The sequence below is a fragment of the Sarcophilus harrisii genome, chromosome 1 (assembly GCF_902635505.1).
Source record: "Sarcophilus harrisii chromosome 1, mSarHar1.11, whole genome shotgun sequence".
Lineage (NCBI taxonomy): Eukaryota > Metazoa > Chordata > Mammalia > Dasyuromorphia > Dasyuridae > Sarcophilus > Sarcophilus harrisii.
This window is the reverse complement of record NC_045426.1, coordinates 74,333,245-74,356,801: the sequence shown is the minus strand read 5'-3', so window position 1 is coordinate 74,356,801 and position 23,557 is coordinate 74,333,245. Positions and strand designations below refer to the sequence as shown.

The 23,557-nt window shown below is 31.7% G+C and overlaps 1 protein-coding gene across 1 annotated transcript in view; it reads left to right on the top strand.

The window, feature by feature from the left end:
* ABCA13 (ATP binding cassette subfamily A member 13) overlaps positions 1-23,557 on the top strand; it is a 504,928-nt gene that overhangs the window by 101,631 nt on the left and 379,740 nt on the right. Inside the window, exons 11-18 of the mRNA XM_031957225.1 lie at positions 548-675; positions 2,590-2,690; positions 2,949-3,125; positions 6,622-6,827; positions 11,973-12,112; positions 14,049-14,163; positions 15,012-19,739; positions 22,518-22,841. Of these exons, the coding sequence (XP_031813085.1) occupies positions 548-675; positions 2,590-2,690; positions 2,949-3,125; positions 6,622-6,827; positions 11,973-12,112; positions 14,049-14,163; positions 15,012-19,739; positions 22,518-22,841 (5,919 nt within the window). The remainder of the gene's footprint in view (positions 1-547; positions 676-2,589; positions 2,691-2,948; positions 3,126-6,621; positions 6,828-11,972; positions 12,113-14,048; positions 14,164-15,011; positions 19,740-22,517; positions 22,842-23,557) is intronic.

The following is a 23,557-nucleotide window of genomic DNA, read 5'->3' as shown; positions in this document are numbered from 1 at the left end:
TGTAAACATCATGCTTGTGATTTTATATGGTATAAATTGATGGAAGTCTTATGGAAGTGAGCAAAGATTATTACAGAAGATTGGATTTTATTTGAGCCTTGAAGGAAATCAGGAAATTCAGAAGAAAGAGCTGAGGATGGAGAGTATTTTAGGCAAGGATGACAACCAAAGAAAAGGCAGAGTCAGGAGACAGAGTATCTTAATTTGAGCAACAGCATAGAAATGTCTGTTTGGCCACAATGTGGATTGTGCCTCTGATGTTGCAGGTCCTCTGGTGTTCTGTTATGGGTCCTGATGACCTTGGTCTCCAAGTCATTGCTAGATACTTTTCCATTGCCTGCTGCCAGACTCTGCTCCCAGACCAAAGGAATTTATCAGACACACTTTCCTGAACTCAAGATAGAAAATGAATGATGATTTTAGCTTTTAATAAGTTGAATAAGCTCCAAAAATAGCGGAAAAATTTTTTCCTTGAAGTTGTTTTCTACTTACCTAAATGACATGTTGAACTGATTTCCATTGTGTTTTATAATGTTTTTGCCTCCAGATTAGTGTATTTGGCAAAATTTCAGACCATTCTTCAAAATCTACCTCATTGGCCAACTGTGAAGAGATTGCTTCTGGTAAATGGAGCTCTCAGAAATGTGATCATCAAGAATTTACATTTCATCCAAGGTAAAACTTATCTGTTGCTTGCCACACACTCATTAATACCTGACATAAAATCAATGAATAAACAAATATGGGATTGATTAATAAGAGAATGAAGTTGATGGATAACATTGCCAATCTGGGAAATGATTCAACTTTATATTATGTACATATTTATTTAATTTTGTGATACTTTCTGGATCATCTAGAGTTTATAAAATCAAGGCCCAATACATAATGTCACAATCTATGCAATTATACATATTATTGCAAAAGACTATGCAAAATGACAATGATGACTTATTCTGTGACTCATATGTTGGCAGAAATAGATTTTAAAATAAAAAATCTCTCTTATGCAGTGGTAACTCTAAGCTCTCTGCAGAAGGGACAGAGATTGTTGCAGTGGTGACTCTAAGCTCTGCAGAAGGGATAGAGATTGTTCTTTTACAGATGGTCTACATGGAATTGCCAAGCGCCCAAACTCCCTTTTAAAGTAATACTTCTTACAGGGAAGCTGGGAAAGAAAATTGGAGCCATTCATGTTTATATCACAGAAGAGCTGTTATCCTTAGCAACAATATCCAAAAAAATAATTTTTTTGCCCCATGAAAGTTTGAGTCACAGTGAACACCAAAGGAAAAAAAATGGGCAAGAACAGTAAAGTGTCAAGAATTATAAGATTACAAATGAAGAATAGACATTTACAGATAATCAAATACAACCCATGTCTGAATAGAAATATTCTTTCCATCAACCTTGCAAAATGGTTTTTTAGTTCTCACTAACAACTCCCATAACAGATACTTTCCTTCCCCCTCTCTCAAAGGCATCTCTTTAATTTTGGCTACTAATTATTAATTTTCCATTATTTTGAATTTAATTCAACTTGAGTTTCCAGTTCTATCTTGTGGTCTGATATCCTTTCCACAAAACAATCCTTAAAATATTTGACAACTGTCATCATATTTTCTTAGTCTTCTCTTTTTTCAGGCTATATCACACTCATTTCCTTTAAGAAAGTTTCTGATGCCAAGCTTTTGAATTTCTTTACTCTCTTGTTGCTTTCTTCTGGACATGTTCCAATGTGTTTAAAGATGTCATTGGACCGGTGGATAATATATTGAGGTTTCTTGCTTTGGACAATACTATTTGTGTCATCTAATATTGCATTTACTCTAGACTTCACGTTCACTTCATGTTGACATGGTAGTCCTCTAGAAGCCATTTCCTTATGTTTGTTTGTTTGTTTGTATTTATCCATACTAAATTTCATTTGGGTAATACCAGCATGCTGTTTCACTCTGCTAGATCTAAAGTCTGTTATCCAGTGTATTCATGGTATTACGCTACATAGGATTTAGGATTATTTCAACTCAGATATCTGTCAATGGTCTTTTGAGAAGGAAAATGAAACTGCTCAGCCAAATTGAGAATGATATAGAATTGCTTCTCATATTTTTCTATTTGGCTGCTGTTTAGGACTATCAGTTTGAATTAAGAATACAATAATGTCTCTTAAACTTGTACTGATGCAAGTAATCAAGCTGCAGTAGCCTATGCCTTCACTTTTCTTTGCCCAATAAGACTCTGATATGTTCACTTTAGGAACAGAAAAAGACCAATGAGAAAGAAATCTCTTCAGATGAAGATCATCAGCATTAACATTCAGAATTAGACAGTTCCCTCATTTTACACCTTCTTGTTTCTTTCAGCATCTTTTACAGGCTCCACACAGTCTAAAAGAGATTTATTGTAGTAATAATAATTGCATCAATTGTCTTTTTTATCATCAAGTGACAAATAGTTATAATGTGTATGGGGAAACTTCCAAAAACATGTTCAGTTTAAGAATTCAGCATAGCCATTCATTTGAAAGCCACAAGGACTTTATTTGTTAAACTCACTTGTCTTCTATATATCTATAAAATCTTATAGAAGTACTAAGTAAGCTGGAAAGATTGGCTCCATTTTCTGAAGAGAATGATTTGAGCTCATTACAATTGGAAATGGACACATTCTTCAGGGATTTAAAACAGGTAAGTCATAGTGAAAGATTTTAAATAAATCATTTACATAAAACCCACAAGAGACTCACAAAATATTCAGATCTGTTCATATTATAAGTTGGGTCTGCTAAAGACAAAGTATAATGGGCAGTTTTTTGAAGGCCTTTTGGTTTTTACTTCAGACTTTTATTTTGAAAATTTAAAATTTCATGTTTAGTAATGGGATGACCATTATAAAAAGGGTTTCTGAGTTCTCTGCTTTTCTTTATGCTCTTATTAATATTTTAGATGCTGACAAAGAATTACCCGTACATGAACCAAGATGTACCTTTTGTTTCTGAAGAGAACCTTACTCTTCTGGAGAATTCCAAAGTCATTAAAATGCTAACCCAATTAAGGGGGCACCCTCATTATTTCAATGAGACAATATTTTTGTACAACCTACTCCATTCAGTAAAAGACGCTGTAAGTATTTTTCCCATTATTAACATCATGAAAGATGTACAGGCTCATTTCCTTATTTTTGGGATTAAAATAGTTGTTAATACATTTTATATGCATCTGGACAAAAATTAAAAGCTGGAGGGAACTTTGGAATTATTCCTGAGTAAGAGCACAGAAAATTAGGAAGTTAACTCTGTAATAAAATCATTCATTTAATGCTCAATAAGATTTTTAAGAGCTTACTATATGTAGTACATGGAAAATACAGATAAAACAGATATAGGTGGACAAGGGAGATTCAAAATTCTGTGTGGGACCTGAGAAATATGATATCTAATTGTATGGCTCGTGGAAGGCTTCATGAAGGAAGCTATGTTTGAGTTGGATCCTGAAGGATGAGGATGAATGAATTATGGATTAATGAAAAAATTGGTTATTTTGTGCTAACCACTGTGAATACAAAAGTGAAGTGAATTTATATCCTTAGTTGCTTTTCTGAGCTTCAGTTTAGCATTTTTGGTTGTCTATTGGAAAACTTTATTTGAATGTCTTGCTTAGAGAAGAAGTCTTAAACAAAAATTATATTCTTTTAAAAATGTATAGCAATCATCTAAAATCCCACCAAACTCATCATTGCTCTCACCTGGTTGCCCTAGACTATATTTTTAGTCAGAACATTCTCATTTCTATTATTATTAAATCCTGAAGCTATGGGATCATATTCTACTCTTTCCATCTTTTCTCATAACCATTCAGATACTAGGAAGGCTTTTTGAATCTGACCTTTTTCATTCATAGCTTGTAGTACCTTCTTCCCACCTCAGTTACTTTGCATTTATTTTATATATGCATATATGTGCAAGTATGTATATTCTTATTTTATGTTGATAACAATTATCTATGTGTATTCCATCAAAACATTTGTTTTCCTTTTTCTATTTTAAAAGATTTTTATGCATGTACACATATATGCATGTTGCCTTACACACATGTATGTATACATATATATCTATATACACATGTATATGTGTGTATACATAAATATATCAATAGAATGTAAACTTAATGAGGGCAGAAACTGTTTTATTTTTTTATATCCTTAGTACTTAGCAAGTTGCTTAATAAATGTTTGGTTGAGGATTCAAAGGAGGGGGAGTTATATATTATACTTTAAGAGAAAATGAAAACAGCTGGAGGATGTCCAGGTTTAAGTATTTGTCAAATAATAGAGTCCAAACCCTTCACCTAAATTAAAGATCCTTCACATCCAAAATATTTCCCCAACCTATGAACCTTCTCTGGGCCTCAGTTTCCTCATCTATAAAATGGTTCTTTTCAATGAGAATAGAGTCAAATTAAATATTCTCCAAAGTTTTTTTTTTTTTTTTTTTTTTTTTTAGTTAAAAAATTCACTAAATCTGTCTCTTCAAACTTGTCTCTAACTATTGTGGTCCTACCCTGGAAGAATTCTACCCATTGCTCCTTGATACATCCTGTACTTTTTCACCCTCACTGCCTTGACATCTTTTCTCTTTTGGTTTTCTTCACTTGATTCACTGGAAACTTAAGTGTTTCCTCTTCAGGAAAAACAAATAAACAAACAAACATTCCTTAACTATTCTGTTACTCAATGATAACTCCCCACCTCTGAATTCAGTAGCATTTATTATCTATGACACCCATTCCAATACTTATGACATTATTCTTTTCTATAGCAATACCATGACAGAAGGTTTTAAATAGCAAAAGGCTTAGAATATGGGTACAGTTTCTAACTCTTTTAAAAATCATTTTGTATTCATATATTTCAAGGTGGGATGGTATAGTATATAGAGTAATAGAGTTGGTGTTAGGAAAACCTAGGTTCAAATTCTCTCTCATACTTATTAAGATGTTTGATTGCAAAAATGTTACTTCCCAAGTATCAGTTTCATCACACATTGAAATTAGGAAGTTGTATTGGATTACTTGCAAGAATCCTTCTAGCTCTAAAGATAAATTATGGACCATAGACTGAAAATTTTGATACCTGAAGTAATTCCCTTCTTGGAGAGGGGAAATGGAGCAGAGGGCTAGAGAGGAAATTACCTGGAATACATTAATCATGAGTATGGAAGCTTATCATCATATGATAGCTACCTATTTTTGTCAATAATGTACTAAGAATAAATATGAATTAATAACTAGAGATCTGGCCTCAAATTCAGAAAAAAATCTGGAAACAAGTCCTGTTTCTGACTTGAGTTAAAAATTGATTAATCATTAATCATGTAATCCTGGGCAAGTGAGTTAAACTCTCAATGCCCCAGACAACTTAACCATAGGGTTATAGAGAAGATGATAATTTGCCAAGGAATTTCCTAAACCAATGAAAGCAAAGGCCATTCAAAAACAGTTGGCTAAAATCAGTTGTTGAAATGAGGTAAAAGGATGGCAAGCATTTGCATCCCTTAAATTTTGGTGCACTGGGCAGAGCTATGGTCACCTTACCCTAATTATGGGTCTACATGTTGGGGAGAATAAACACCTCTGGTGTAAGGAGTTGTGGAGCCTTTTTTCAGGCTGCTCTTCCACCTTTGGTGTCTGCTGGGCACTCAGCTCTCACCGATAAATCTAAGAAGCTATAGCATGTACCATGCCTAGAGCCTAGTAAAACAGGTGGACTAAACCAGGTGAAAGATAACTGATAGGCCTCAAACCCACAAGTGAGTTAAGGGGATGTATATCCCAAGAACATGAAGACTTGCCCTGGTGGAATGAGCAGATGAGAACAATTTGTTCCAGTGGTCATGAAATTGGCTGAAGTAGGTACTGTGGAATGCTTAGAGCTTGGTTAGACATTGAAGATAACAAAGTCATTTACTGTACCTTGTGCTGTTTCCAGGTATCTTGACTTTTGTCTAACCACTGAACTTTGATGCCACCAGAAGAGAAAGTGAGGGGGTTTGACTTTGTGCAACTCTGCCTCACTGAAATCTAATTTATGTTTTAGTCAAGATATCATCCCATTATGTCATAAATCCTCTTGGAAAACAAGGGATGAACAACTAACGATAGTATAATTGTACACATTCTCCCTATATCTCATACCTGTCTTGTATTCTCAAAGTCAAAGTTCCAATTCATATTTGCTCAATAAATTTCTGTTGATGACAATTAATTTAATCTAAGAGTACAAGGAATTAAGAAGGACCTAATTATAAAATATTTGACTTTTCAATCAATTCTTGACTTCTTTCTTATTGATTTTTCCATTGATGTTTATTTATTTCTGATGAATATTTATTTTTGAATCTAATAAGTTGAGGAGGGAGCAGAGTTAAAAAAAAACATGGATTTAAAATATTTATCATTAGAATGAAGGGTCTTCATTTTCTTTGAAATTTATAGTTTCAATGAATCATCTTGCTCTGCTGAGCTGTAATGTTAAGAAAAAGCAAAAAGGCACTGAGGTTCAAAGTATTGGGTCTTAATTTGCTTACTTATCACAAGCTGAGTTTCAATATTTCTTATCAAGGATGGAATTTTTCATGAGGTGCTCCTTGGACAAACAAATTGGTCTATTGCAACAACTGAAGACTTTCTGGGATGGCAAGCAATTGAACAGAAACTTGCAGAGAGTACAATATTTTGTTCTTGGTTGTATCAGTCATTGAGTACCCAGTTATCACCTGGGGAGGATATTGCCTTCGTTTATTGCCAAGAAAAGATCATTTCCACATTGTGAGTATACCATATTACTAAAAAAAGAAAAATCAGATTGTTTGAAAGAATAAACGATTTCAACCTTATTTTTAAGAAATGCTATAATCAGAATAATCTAAATTTTTCCTTGATATAGATCACAATATGCTCCCCCCTCCCCCAAGGCATCCATTGTACAAAAGACCCAGGTTTTCTTTGAAATAAATCTGCTAACTTGAGTTATAATCTGCCTACTTGGGAGAATCTATCTGCTGAACAACCTGGTGGACAGGCATCAAATTCTTCATTTTCAAAATAAGTCCTAAATGAATGAATGAACATAATTTATAAAGTACTTACTATGAGTCAAGCACAGCTAAACATGAATGATAAAAATACAAATGTGACAATCTCTACCTCAGGGAGAGTATATTCTTTTTTTAAAAAAATTTAAAATGTTTATTAATTTTGAACTTAAGTATAAAAAGACAAAAAAAGAGAGAACATTTCCATGTACAGAGCATATCACAGAAAGAGAATTCAATATGAAACCATACATTTCTACTTCATACACTTTACTTTTTTATTTTGAAAAACTTAGTAATAAATGCTACACATTGTTTTCAAAGGTATTGCTTCCCCTAAGTTTTCTTTTGTTTTATGCTGTGCATTTTTTTTTTCTCCTTCTCTCCTCAGCTCACCCTAAAGAAGGTTACCAATGGATATAAATATGAATATATATGAGAACCATCTGTTTTTTACTTTTTTCTATGGATGTGGATAGAACTTCATTCATAGGTTTTTTGCATTGATTTAAATATTTATAATTTATATAAATTGTATTTGCTGGATCAAAGGTTATATATAATTATGTATAATTCTTTGGGCTTAATCCCAGATTGATCTCTAAAATGGTTGGATTAGTTCACAATAATTACTAATAGTGAATTAGTATCAAAATTTTTTCATACCCTCTCCTACATTTGTTGCTTTCACCTTATATCATATTAGCCAATCTCATAGGTATAAAATGATATTTCAGAATTGTTTTAATTGCATTTCTCTAATCAATTGTGTTAGAACAATTTACATGTCTATATATTATTTTTATTTCTTCATTGAAGAACTGCCTATCCATAGCCTCTGATCAATTGTGAATTGAGGAATGACTCATATTCTTATAAATTTAACAAATTCTTTATATATTTGAGATATGAGAGTTATATTGGAGAAAATGTCTATAAGATTTTTCTTCAAATTTTCTGCTTTCCTTTAATCTTGGCTATATTGGTTTAATTTTTACAAAGTCTTTTTTTTTAATCTAGTGTAATCAAAATTATCCCTTTTATATCTTGCCATGTTTTCTATATCTTGATTATTCATGAATTGTTTTATTCATAACTGTGATAGGAAATATGTTGGGTGTTCTAGTTTCATTTTTATTATATTACTGTGTTTACCCATGAACAATTAATATTTCTTTAATGCTGACTTTATTTGTATAAAAAGTGTTTATGTAGCTTTTGGATTTATTTTGCTACATGTACTCCCAGGTATTTTATATCATTCACAGTTAGTTTAAGTGAGGTATCTCATAATCTTTTCTTGTAGGGTTTTGTTGGTGATGTGTAGAAATATTGATTTATGTAGTTTTATTTCATATCCTATTACTTTGTTAAAATTGTTTCCCCTTAAATTTTGGTTGAACCTCTAGGAGTTTTCAAATATATCAACATATCGTTTGAAAAGGTAATAGTTTTTATTACCTCATTGCCTCTTCTGGTTCCTTCAAATTTTTTCTTTTCTTATTGCTATTGTTAGCATTTTTAATACAATTTTGAATAATACTGATAACAGTGGGCATTCTTGTTTTCCTTCTATTTTTATTGTGAAGGTTTCTAGCTTATTCTCTTAATAAAATACACATGCTGATGGTTTAGATAGATGCTTCTTATTATTTTAAGGAAAAAAATTCCTTAGCTTTCAAATATTTTTTATAGATAGAAAAGTATTGTTTTTTTTCAAAAACTTTTTCTGCATCTATTGAAATAATTATATAATTTTTGTTACTTTTGTTATTTATATGTTCAATTATGTTAATAGTTTTCCTTATGTTAAACCATTTCTGCATTCTTGGTATAAATCTCATTTAATGACAATGAGTAATCTTTGTAATATATTGTTATAGTTAGTATTTTATTTAGGATTTTACATCCATATTCATTAATGAAATTGGTCTATAATTTTCATTCTCTGTTTTTCTTTTCCTGGTTTAGGTATCAGTACCATATTTGTTTCATAAAAGGAATGTGTAAGGACTCCTTTTTTGATTATTATTCCAAATAATTTATTAAATATTGGAATTAGTTTACCTTTAAATATTTGGTAGATTTCACTTATAAATTCTTTTGGTTTTAATGATTTTTTTTTCTTAGAAAGCTCTGGTTGAATTTCTTTTTCTAAAATATGTTTATTTAGATATTCTATTTCCTTTTCAGTTAATCCAGGTAGTTTATACTTTTGTAAATATTTTTTCATTTCACTTAAGTTGTTAAATTTATTGTCATAAAACTGGGCAAAATAATTCATAATTGCTTTGATTTCATCTTCATTAGTTAATATTCCCCTTTTCATTTTTAATACTAGTGGTTTGTTTTTTCTTTCTTTAAAAAAAAAACATATTAACCAATGGTTTATCTATTTTATTGTTTTCCTCCACATAAACCTAACTCCAAACTTTATTTGTTAATTCAATGGTTTTCTTACAATTAATTTTCTTTTTCTATTTGTTGCTGTTGAGGTAATTGGGCTTAAATGACTTGCCCAGGGTCAATACAGCTAGTGTCTGAGACCAAATTTGAACTCAGGTCCTCCTGACTCCAAGATTGGTGTTCTACGCACAACACTATCTACCTGCCCCAATTTTACACCCAATCTTACTAATTTCCCATTTATCTTTAAAGATTTCTAATTTGGTGTTTAATTGGGGATTTTCAATTAGTTCTCTTTCTAGTTTTTAAAATTATATACTCAGTTACAATTACAAATTACAAATCATTGGTTTGCTTTTTATTTTATTGACAGAAGCATTTAGAAATATAAATTTTCCTCTGATTACTGCTTATGCTACATTCTTTAAGTTTTGACATTCTGTCTTTTTCTTATTCTTTTTATTAATGAAATTATTATTTCTATGACTTGCTCTTTAAACCACTCATTCTTTAAGATTAAGTTGTTTACCCTCCAAATAGTCTCTAATCTGTGTTTCCAAGGTCTCTTATTGAACAGAATTTTTATTGCATTGTGATCTGAAGAGGATTTTAATATTTATAATTAATTATATAAGATCTTTTTCTGCATTTAAGTATAAAATTTTTATGCCTTAAATAAGCCCTAATAATATATGATCATTTTTTTTTGTAAAGATGCCATATATTGCTGAGAAAAAGGTGTATTCCTATTCAGTTCTTTCCAGATATCAATCATATTTACCTTATCTAAGATTCATTTCACATATTAACTTTATTTTTTGTTAGATTTATTTAATTCTGAGAGAAGATGGTTAAAGTTTCTCATTATTGTACTATTATGGTTTATTTCCATCTGTAATTTATTTAACTTTTACTTTAAAATTGAGATGAATATTTATTGTTCATAGGTATTGACATTGCCTCATTTTTTATGGTACTTTTTATCATAATGGAATTTTTGTTTTATTTCCATTAAATCTGTTTTGGTTATAACTTTGAGAGCAAGATAGCTATCCTTGTTTGTTTTTTTTTTTTTTTTTCTCCTCAGTTGAAGCACAACACAGACTAATCTAGGTTTTTATTTCAACTTTGTGTACATCTATTACTTAAGATATTTTTTCTTGTAAACAAATTTTGTTGGATTTTGATTTTTAATAGATTCTGCTATTTGTTTCTATTTCATTGGTGTGTTCATCCCATTCACATTCAATATAATTAGTAGAATATACCCTGCACGAATCTTGTTTGTTCTTTGCATATTGTCTCCTTCATTAGAAGCTGAGCTCCTTAGAGGATAAATACCATATTTTTTTCCCTTTGTGTTCCCAGCACTTGGCATAACTGTCAAATGCCAAATATATGCTTGTCAAAAGACTGTTTTATGGAGAACTCACAGGGCAAGCACTCATGTTGTAGTCAGAAAAAGTGTTACAAGGACAATTTCAAGGTCTTAAGAACTTTGGAATTTATTGTATGACATGAGAGACACTGGCACAGGGCCACCTGGCATAGTATGTCCTCATCCAAGAAGGTGCTGTACTCCATGAGCAAAACAGAATTGAAGTAGCTCAAAAGAAATAAGAGATATGCAAAGTTAGAGAATCCACTCCAAATATTCAAATAGATTATGTGTGCCTGACTTGTGGCAGAGAAATTTGAGCTTTTATTAGCCTGATCAGCCATACCAGGACACACTATAACCTTACCCTAATATAGTGATGCCTTTTTGCTCCTCTTTGAGAACAAAGGACAATAACTATGATAATATCTGACATACAAAAAGTTTTTAATAAATGCCTATTCATGATGAGCACAACAAGGATGAAGATAATGAGGAGGACTTTAGATTGGAGAAATATTTATTTCTTAAAATCTTCAATTGAACTAAATAGAAGATTTTTTTAAAAAAAATTGCTTCCACAGGTTTAAATTAAGCATAACATTCAAAGCTTTCCACAATATGTCCAGAGCTTGCTATTCCAGACATATCTCCAGCTATTCATTTATCTCTATCCCACCCTTTTGTCAAACTTACTATATGCTATTTCCTAAGTAGCCTTTGCCCATGCTTTTAAAGTGAAATGTCCTTCCTTTGGATTTCTACCTACTGAATTCCCATTAATTCTCTTTAAATGCCATATTTTCATGAAGCTTTTCCTTATTCCTTAATTCAGTAAACATTTTCTAAATGACTGTTGGATTTATGAAGACAAATTATGTGGAGTCCTTCTCACATAATTATATAGACATTTAAATCATCAAGAACAAAGTGTCATATTTTTGCCATCCTGGCCATAGCCAAATTAATGTTTAATGAGGCAAATGAGGATGAAGGAAGGTACCAATCAAGTTCAAATGGTAGTGATTAAAACATCTTTCTTTATAAGACTATAATTAATTTGTTTGCCTTATAAGAATTCATTTTAATTTCTAGGGTTTTCCATATATTGGAAGAAATTCAATTTGCTCTGGAACAAAATAATTCCTGGAAAAACTTAACAGAATTTTTCAGGAAAACATGTGAATTTGCTCATTACATGAATAAGCAAGAAAGTTTACAAAGAAGTGTATCTGGTAAGCCAAAAAGTAGATCAAGTTTTAACATAAGAATGTTTTGATATTTAATAATATGGTAAGATGGAAAAGAATATGGAAGAAAAAAAAACTAAATTTGAAGCTTCAATTTCAGGGTTCAAAATTTAGTCCTATTGATTATTAATGATGTGATCTTGGAGAAATCACTTGCCCTCATTCTCTACAATGATGAAATTACAAGCCTGGACCATCTCGTTCAAGAAAGAGAATAAGGGACATCTCTCTGATTGATTCTCATGTTTTAATCTGGAGAAACTGAGGCAAGATAGAGATTAGAGAGTATTTAATAATTTATTAAAAGGGAAAGATTTACTGGAACCAAATGGATCCATGGTTTGGTCCCAGGGCTGAATGAGACTATTGTTTCCAAAAATCCAGCAAACAATGTGAGTTCTCAATGATCTATATACAGATGGCTCAGACTCAGGGGGTATACTGAGGCAGGGGCAGAGTCTGGGTACTGAGAGCGGGAACAGACCTCTGACAGGGTGGGGTGAACCTCTGGAGAGGGATGATATAATAAGGGGAGACACCCCAGACATGGGGAGAAGCATCTTGATAAGACAGTATCTGACATTCCAGTAGCTTGCAATGGGGAGAGACATTCTGATATTCTAAAACATAAAATCTTTTATCCTTATCAAATATTCTGATAAAGAGGGAGAGGAGGTTTTGTAGGACTGAGCTTTGAGCTGATAATTATAAACTGAAGCAGAACAATTAGAGAAACAGAGAAATTGAGTCAGGACTGGATCAGGATGATTAGGGATAATGAGTCAGGACAATAAAAGAGAACTATGGCATAATAATGTATAATTAAAAAATGAAAGTCAACTAACATTATTAAACACATATCTCCTTGGGCAGTCTTAGCAAGCCTAAAGACTTTTCTCTATATAATATTTTTAATTGCATAAAATAAAATGCATGAATTACAAAGAAAACCAAAGATATATAAAGTAGTTACATATATAAACACACACACACACACACACACACACACACACAAATACACAGACCTCAGTATAAGAATTCCTTCCAGTAGTCATTCTTTGATTGATGAGAATTAAATATATATATATATATAGTCACATAACAAAAGAATTACTACTGTATTCTTATTTCTGGAGTAAGAGAGTAATTAAAGAGGAAGTTTTGCTTGGTGCTATATAGAAAATTGTGAAGTGTGGGCTAGTTCTCTGGAGAGTTTCAGGGTCAGCCAGAGTCAGGATTAATCAAAGTCCTTGGTATTTAGGGGGAGAAGTGAAAGAGGCAGCCAAGCAGAATCCTGGATTCTCAAATCCAGAGTTGCCAGCCTCTCTTCTCCTCTTCCTGCTGCAAAGTGACACTCTGGCCCCTCTCTAGCCCAGTCCTCAAATCTTTGCCTATAATTATCTTAACACCAAACATTTAGTAAGCACCAAACAGTGAGAAGAGCCGTTTATCCAAACATATGCTAATAGAGTAATTGTCTCACATCAAATAGGTAATTAGCCTTAAGTGCTCTGTTTTCTGATTCAAGCATACCTTTTTCAGAGTTTCAGCCCTCTACAGAAAATGATTTTTGGAAGGTTTTTCATTTGCAAGACAAAACAGTTTAGATAAATTCTTGAATTCAGTCCCACTGATTAATTTTAGTAGTAGGATATATAATTAGGGACATCTTTGTCAGTGAGGTAGTTTATTCTTTCATTTGTATGGGACAGATCAGGTAATTCTTATGGACTCAATTATGATGTTATAGTGTTATAATCTAGATTATAAATAATTTTTTCAGACTCAAAATAGTTTTCAACATTCCTATTTTTAGTTATTAGACTCCCCAATAGAAGGAAAATAATCCTACACTTTTTACTCTAGATGTTTGCTGTTTCTTATATTAAAAGTCAAATTCTGAAATTAATTTTCCATGTAGCTACTTCTGAAAAATCCCCTTGTAATGGAGAAAAACTAGATTGGAAAGCCTTCACTGATACCTACTTTGCATTTTTGAAAAATTTGTACAAGTCTCCAAGGATGTCAATGTCTTGGTAAGTTTTCATTATTCACTTTCAGGGTCTTCCCAGGATTCCCTTTGGAGATGCAGAAGAACTGTTGGTTAGATCAAGGGATTTGATTTTATAAGATAAAAAGAACTTTTAAGGGATATTTATGGTCATATAAACATGGTTTTGATACAGAAGATTAAATTTAGAAGTATATACTGCCCTGCACTCTAGTATCCTCAAACTCAAAGAGTTTGATCAAATCTCAGATTTAAAGAGAAATGCATTCCTGCCAGGGCATGCATTTACTTATACAAGCACAAGATTAACATTGTCAATGTTGCATTGTATTTTTACTTATTTTGTTAAACATTTCCCTAATTATATTTTAATCTAGTTTGTGGTTGCATTGGGAGTTTTGTAGACTCATGGGTGAACCCTGAGTTTGATATCTTTGCTATCCAGTAACTACATAGATACTTAGATAACTTATTTTTTGAACATGAGCAAATTGGTTGCTACAGAGGTGAATTATTTCTTCTGAGAATGACTTATTATTCATCCTTTGGGCCTAACTATAGCAACAACAACAAACAATAAAGGTTCCTAAGAATTATTGAAAAGTTAGATCTCATTGTTGCACTGGAATGGAAAATTTACCAATATTTTAAATTGTTATCTTTTAACTTCAGGCATTAAACAAGCTTTACTATTTTAAAATAATTGTTTTCTTTAATGGCAAGAACATTTAAATTAAAGATGTGAAACTAAAATATTTGCAAAATTCTTATCTCTGTAACATTGAAGATATGTATATGGAAATTCATTCTGGGTTGCTATAAGCATATTTGAAACTTGATAACATTAAAAACATTTGTGTTTTAATATTTCAGGATTTTGATGTATACTAAGGATCTTCTGGAGATGGAACGGAAATCACATTCCTATGAAGATGAAATAACAACCTTTTGGCTATCCTTTGTAGACTTTATTGAAAAAATGATACTACCTAGATCTTTGGTTTCATCGGATCCTCCCATATTCCAGAACCTTGCAAACCTCACTGAAATTATCTGGAATAAGACTCTTTGGTGGATAAATACTTCTAAAACTTCAGAGGCTGAACCACCTTCTCTCACTACTAAAAAACTTTCTGAATTAAGTAAGGATGTTATAGAGAAAATTCAAGTTATTACAAGATTCTGGAAAAGGAATGATTCTGAAGGATTTTTGAGAATCTTAGAATTAATTCTTTATGAAATTAATCCTAAACTTTTAGAACTATGGATGTATGGCATCCCCAAAACAGAAAAAGACAAATTGGAAACTTTATCAACTCTTTTAAATTTGCCCATTCCAGAAAATCTGAACGTTCTTGGAAAAAATGTCAACTTTTCTCTGAATTTCCATAATTTATCTGAGTCAAAAAATTTAAACTTGGATTTTATACATTTAAGTGAAATTGTCATAAGTAGTCTCCATGAGCTTGGATTACTTGCACAAGAACAAGTCACAGCAGCCCTGAATACAGTTTATGCCCTTCGGAACATATCTATGCTTTCCTCATCATTTTCTGTTTCTCAAAAACAGTACTTAGAAAACATTTTGACTCAAATCTATCAAAATGTCTTTCAGGATAAGGATTCTGTTGTAATTCTTCAATTATATTCTTCAATTTACCAAGACATTTATCAGTTCATCTCCAGTTTTCAGAATAGAAAGTCTTTGTTAACGTACTTTATTCAGATTTCAAGAACCATTTCGGCTATTATCAAGGAGTTTAATTTTCAAGACATTCACAAAACTTTTGAATTTCTCTCTGAAGTTACAAGATTTCTAGATCGCATCTCTGAAGAATCACTTTGCGAAAAGCTTTTTTCAGTTTATAACTATCTGGGACTTCAACTCAAATCTCTGATTCCTAAAGGAGGCCAAGAAACAAAAATGATACATGTAACTCTGATGAGTCTGAAACGGTTGCTCGAAAGAGATGAAACTTTTCGAATGTCTTTACTTCACTATCTGAATCAACTTTTCAACAATTCTGGACACTTAGATAACCAGTGCTTTTATTTGGATGATAAACTTCCCTCTTTGAATTGGTCAATGGGTGTGAGAAATTTTCTAATCCTTCCTTGGATCCAAATGCTTTCAAATCTAACAGAAAATATTGTCATTAATGAATCTTTAGCTATGCAGTGTACCTTTTCATGGGTCCAAGTGTGGTATGAAATCTGGGGTACTATGTCTCAAGTCTTAAAGTTTGATTCTAAATTTTTTTCTTCTCTCCAGTTTGGCCTCAGGATACTTTCTTCTCAATTGGGAAATAGTTCAGAACATTTTGAAGCATGCCAGACAACATTTCCTGACCATGTTCCTATAAGACTTATCAAACGTTTTTTAAAAATTATAGTTCAAGATGATGATGCCAGAAATTGGAATACCCTTGCTAGTCTCTCATCTGTGCTAGACAATTCATTAACCATCATGAAATCACTAAATGCAGAAAAAATAGAGAAATCCCTTTTGACACTGGAAAATGCAATGCTCAAATTAAAAGAATTCCCATTAAATATTAATATTAGCAGAAAGTTTTTTTACTCTCTGTTTGAAATTTTCATGGAGTTAAGCAATACAACAAGAAATATAGACAGAAATTCTCTAATAGGCTCTGGAGAAGAATATGAAATTGCCTTTACTGTTTTACAGGAGACAACAAGATTCCTTGGAAATATATCCTATAACCAAGATTTATTGTCTTGTGCTGGCATTTTACAGAATATTACCAATTTAATTATGGAAAGTGATTTAGCCTTGAAAAACACTTCACAAAAATTATTAAGTGTGTTGGCAATTTTAAATTCCATTTTAACCTCTGAAGACATAAGTAGTAGACTAGAAAGTTGTAGTGCATGTATAGATATAATCAGAAATTTAGGTATCAAATATAATACTACTTCATTTGACCACTCACAGGACTTTTTAGAATCATTTTTATCTTCAAAAAATGTTAATGGCACAAAAATCGCAGTGAGAAAGATTTTAGATTTTGTCACTTTCATATTAAATTCAATAAAACCTCTATGTCCTTTGAATAATTCAGATATGCATTGTCTGGCTGTTTACTTTAGAAATGTAACTAACTTTGTAAAAATTATAATAACTTCATTGTTTGAAAAAGAAAAGATGCCAATGCTTGACTTTATATCAATGATTTTAAATAATTCAGAAGACTATATCAGAGTAGTTCTTGATAATTTACCAAGAACCTTAGAAAATTCATCAGACATAAAATTGAAAAATTTTACTGAATTAATTATAAGAGCCTTAGAAAAATCAGATAACACTTCTAACCAATTCCAGATTGTATGGCTAGAATCAATAAAATTCTTGAGTGAAATTCAAAAACTTGTGAAAAATATTACTCTTAAAATTTTAGAAGATAATACATCTGACATCAGAAAAGTTTTAAAAGTGTTTATGAATTTGCCAATGGAAAAGAGTGCTAATCTGCTAAGTGATTCAATTCAAAATTTAGCAAGTTATTTTGCATTTAACCTTTCTCATGATCTGCAAACTTCATCAATCCATGCAATTATGAAAGCAATAGGTCTTGATATTCAACTGGCAAGGGATGTAATGAATTCCTTATTGCCATCTGTTCTTTCTAACATTCCACAAAATTCAGGGAATATGAAAGTTTTGAAGAAGATCAGCACTCTGGTACACAACCTCAAGAATGCAGATATAGAACTTTTGGTAGATCAACTTGAAGAAATTAGTGGGGGTTTTGGGGATTTTCTAAAGAATATCAGTGCTTCGGAGGATGGAAATTCAGGGATTGATTTATTAATTGGATTAATGAAGACTTTTGTACATAGCTCACATTCTTGGAATGTTAACCATCTGTGGCAACTCTCACGTTTATTTCCTAAAGATGAAGTTGATGCAGTAGTAGATGCCTATTATATGCTTCCTGATTTAGTGAGACTTTTACAGAGAATAGCTTATAAGAACATTACTGAGGCCCTACTGGAGGTTTATAACTTCACATTGGCTCATGGAATTAGCATTTTTACTGTCACTAAGGAGGATTTTACAAGTGCCATAAAAGGACTTTTGGACATAACAGAGTTGGTTATAGAAAAACCAAATATTGCTGCAGAAGCTTTAAGTTGTCTTCCTATAACTTGGTGCTCAAACCATTCAACTCTACAACTTCGCAAAGATAAAATAATAGAAAAGTGTAACATACACAAGTCTGCGCACCCTTTGCTGTATAACAAGATGACTGATCTGTTTTATCATCTCCAGCTGATGCCTTTGGAAGAAGATTTACAATGTTCAAATGAGAGTTTAAAGATAGAGACAACTCACACGGTATACTGTTTCTTTCATGAATTAGCAGCATGGAATTCCATTCTTATGAATTTTTCTGAGGTCTTCCATGTTAATAATTCACTTCTGAAAGAGCTTCAAAGGTTTTGGTACAAGGTATCACCCTACATTTTATCTTCTGAAAAATCAAGCAACGTTAGTGACTCCGTACATTGTACAGTTGTCCCAGGGAAATGGATTGCTTTGAGAGTCATAGCAAAGCTAAAAAAACTGAACTTCACAAGGGCTTTTTCAGTTAAAAATATTTTGAAACACTTTACAGGTCTGAACAAGATACACCATTGGAATGTGGACAAAGAAACAGCAATTCTAAACCAAATTATCACAAATTTGAAAAGATGGACAAAATTAGTCTCTAGTTTTAGTGCGGAAAACCTGACTTTATCTCCTTCAGGGTATTTATATTCTAAAGCAAAACAAATGAATGATCTTTTAAAAAAATTACTAAGTTTTGATAAGACTAGTAATAGCAACATTATTAACAACTTTGTAACCTTATGGCTTGAGTCAGAGAGATCTGTGCAAGACCTATGGAAGAATTTTAGTATTAAGTATATATTCTCTTTATTCAAACAAGCACTTCAAATAATAAAATCACTGCCTGATCAAAATACAACATTGCCACTTTCTTATTTTTTGAAACAATTTAATTCTTCATTTCCACACGAGACTAGATTCCTTGAAAACCTTACATTACTTCCTAAAGATTTGCTCCAAGCATATACAAATGGAAATTTCTCTACAATAATAGATACATTGGTCCTTGTTTTGTCCAATGAAAGTTTCTCTTTTGCTAGGACACTGGGCATTGATGATATTACAAACTTTCTAGAACACTTCAAGAATATTTCTAGAGAAGAAAACATTAATGCTACATTTTTTGCTCATTTGTTAAACCTAGAAAAAAAAGCTAATTTCTCTGTTGCTCAATTTCTTTTTGAAAGCAGTCAGATTAGTGCAATCAATAACTTTGTTTGGAGTTCTCTGGAAGCAGCCCTGAATTTCAATGACACTGACCTTCCAATAATGGACTTCATTGATCTGGTATTTAACTATACACAGTTTGAAAATAATAAGGGAAATCTCTCTCTTCACGCAAGCAGCACAATGGAATTGTTGAAGCAATTTTTTCAAAAATTCTTCTTTCTACCAAAAGGAAAATTTGAGAATAAAACATCTGCCTTGCTGGATGACTTATATACACATATAATCCCTGCAATGAAGTGAGTATGAGTATGATTTTCTCTGGTACACTATATTTTCTGGAATAGATTTTATTTTGTGAATTCTGTTCAAACTGCATTAACAAAGATGTTACACTAAATATGATTGTCTATTTGCTATTATGTCATCTTAAAAATGAATTTTACATGGGAGTAGATATTGGTTTATCAAAAATATGGGGTTATATAATTTTGGTGAGCCTCAGCTACTAGCAAATCTGTCATTCTTAATTCTAAAGACTTTATAGCTCATTCAGAGATTTCCCTTGTTTAAAAATTATTATCATTATCTAATATACCTTGATGTGGAAGTGAAAAATGAATTCTTCCATTCAAAAAACAAAAGTTTAATTTTAAATGTGTATGAGACAGCGTGGCCAAAGAGTCAATGAACAATGAAGAGTCTGAGTTAAGACTTGTCAGGCAGACATTTATTCTAATCCTTCCTCTCACCCATACCAACTTTTATAACGCCAGGCAAATTACTTTGTAATAATAAATTATAGAAGAGTAGCCTATCTCGATCTTCTTTTCCTTTATACAATCAAAGATCTACCTTCTAAAAAAAGTATAAAATCTTTCTGTAATTCTATATAGTTGCCTTGACTTTCCATTAATGAATGAGGGAAAACAAATTCAGAGCTTCATTCAAGTGAAGTCATTGTAATACATGTATTGAAATGCAAAACAAAAATGATCCTATTGTCCTTTAAAGACCCATAGTTTAATCTTTTTTCTTTTGAAGAAGTCTTTTGAAATTCTGGAAGGAAAAGCCAATTATTCTCAAACTTTCCACCAAGTAACTTTTAATTTGACTCAATTTTTTGAAACTGTACAATACTTATAAAGAGCACTTAAAATACTGTGACTAAATGAGATCAGTATGTATATGTATGTGTGTGTATGTACATACTGCAATTAATATGATTTATTTGTAATAAATATATAATTAAATTATCTAAAGAATTTTATCATATACTTCAGACCATTTGATCCATTTTAAAAAATACTTAGATGGATATGTGATCTCTTCAATAGAGCTGTTCCATCCTAGAATAAAGTTATTAGTCCTTCAAATTTTCTCAAGTTCTCATCTTCATCTTTCCATAAATCCTCCATGGAGATGTCATTGAATGACTAGAGATATTTTTCTGGTTTTTTTGATAACATGAATTTATTAGTGTAGCACTTGGGATGTCTCAATATTGTTTTTCATTCTTGGTACATAACTGCCTCACCTCCTTTCAGAAATACATATTTTTGTGGAAATCTTTGAAGATTTTGACTGTATTTAAATATTTGTCCTATTATTTTTTTCTGTATTGCTTCAAAGGACAAAATTTTAGATCTTCTGAAACTATGTTCATTTACTAACCTTAGGGAAGAAAGCAGATTACAAAGCAACTATTCCAATTTAAGAAAAAAAAGATTTACGATCTAATCAAAGACTCATTCATTTTAGAAGATGGTTTATTTGTTTTGGTTTTCAACAAGGGCTTAAGGTCATCAGAGATTTGTTCGGTGTTATTTTAAGATATCCTTTCAAGAAATACATTGAAAATGATGTTGAGCTGGTTAGGAATAAGACTCATTTATTATCCAAATTGGATAATTTTGAGGACCTTATAGAATGCAGTGAAGATCTATATATTGTAATTCAACTTGTGAGAAAAAATTTTGCAAAAATAGCTAGCCTCATGGATATTATCTTTAGCTATCATATTAATGAATTACATACTTTCCCCTCTACACTCCAAGTTGTTCTTGCTAATTTAACAGAATTAGTGATCTTTGTAGATAATGTTTTCACTTCAAAAGAGAGAAAGGTAATAGAAATGACCATGCAATTACTAGATATAATTAATTGCCTATGGAGAAAAGGATATTTCAAAAGGTTTTTTGGAAATGTCTCAGGTTTTAAGAACTTTGTTGCAGACGGGCAAGAAGTTAAGAGATTTTTTTCTATCAATAGATGCCATATTTAAATTCCTTACTCTGTATAAGAAAGTTTCAACTCAAGTGGCCACTGTTTTAGAAACTCACTTCATTTCATAGACAAGGGAAAGTTAACATATGCTATTCTTTTTTTGCAAGAAGCTGTTCACAATGTGGTAGATGATATAACTTCTATAAGGAATTTAGAAGTTTTAAGTTACCAAGAAATAGAAAGCTTGCTGAAGCCATTGCTGGATGTCTGCTCTTAGACTATTGAGATTAAACCCATTATTGTCAAAGAAGCCAAACCTCTGAATAAATCAACTCGTCCCCTTTTAGATCTAAGACAATATAAAAACATTTCTGAGATTATAAAAGAAATTGCTGTGTTTGTAATCAATTCAAAAAATTTTTCTGTAGAGTTAGAGCATCTTGTATTAGCTTTTAAAAATGCAAACCAAACTTTAGCCAGTTACTAAAACTATAATGGGAGAAGTTCTTGATTGTTTGGTGCCAATAAACAAACCTCACTTACCAGGTGAATTTCTTATCTGAATTCCTCCCGTCATTGTCTTTGGGATACAAAGTGGGAAAGATTTTTTTTACAAAATGGTACTTTTTTGGTTGTTTTAGAACAGTCGGGGAAAGTGGGCCTAACTTGAAAGTGGTGATTGCTCTATCCTTAGAAGCTTTAGAGAATAATTTACAGGAGGGTGGCAGGGATATAGTTAATCTGCCAACATTTGCACAGCATCTAAACAATCTTTATCAAGCCATAGAAAGCACTGGGAAGATGCTGAGTGTTTCTAGAGGAGAATTCAGTAAGGCTCTATTTTCTTACAGCTCTACCATTCACAACATGACCCACCAGCAACTTGAAAAAGCAATTGCAGTTGCATTAAATAAAATAGCTCTCTGGATGGAATGGCTACTTTTACACCGCTCACAGTGGAGACATTCTACAAAAGCTTTACTCCCATTCACTTGGGAGACTTCTGTTAATGTAACTACTGAAAAAGGTGTGATGTCAAAACTACTAAACAACAATAAAAGAGAAAAGAATGATTTTCCACTTACCTTCAAACCTTCATCATGTTTTGAAAAGTCCATTAAAAGAATAGTTTCCCTGGCAAGATACTGGCAAAAAGGACCACTGCAAAATCAAAGGTATTTTTTCTTTCATAATTTATAACAGCTATTACTTTTCAAGATATAAAAATAAAGCATAACTATATAAAAATCGGATAGATTATATCTTATAAATAACATTATTTTGCAGAAAAATTAAAATAATGTGTGGGCTACAAATGTACAGAAAGTATTTCATAACTGTAAACCAATGTGTAAATGTAAGTTTTTATTGCTAGTTTCATTAAGTTGGGAATTGTTCCTATTTGCATTATTGATAAGGATTTACTAAATGCCTATTATATGACAAGCATTGTACAAGCAACTACATATATAGAATGAAAATAACATAAATCATTAAGAGTTGATGCTGAGCCCAAGGAGTTCTTTTCTCTTTCTCTGAGGATCACCTTTTAGCTCTGGACTTGGGCTGGATTCAATCCTGGAGAAACCTGGCTTCTAATTATAGAAAGGGTAGGCTTACGTTTCTCACACTCTTCCACTTGTTAGGTTTCTTACTCAGTGCTTTGGAAAGAAATTGCTTAAAATTTAGATTGTGACTTATGTCTAGGATTTCCTAAAAGCCTAAGTTGCAGAAGGTGGAATAGAAAGCTGTTACTGAATAGAAATACAATTGATTCATGTATCAGAGATATTTACACACAAACGAAATATTAAAAGACACAAAAGACTTAAAACTTATAGGAACAAGACATAAAGATCATTAACATACTTGTAACTACATTTTTAATCAT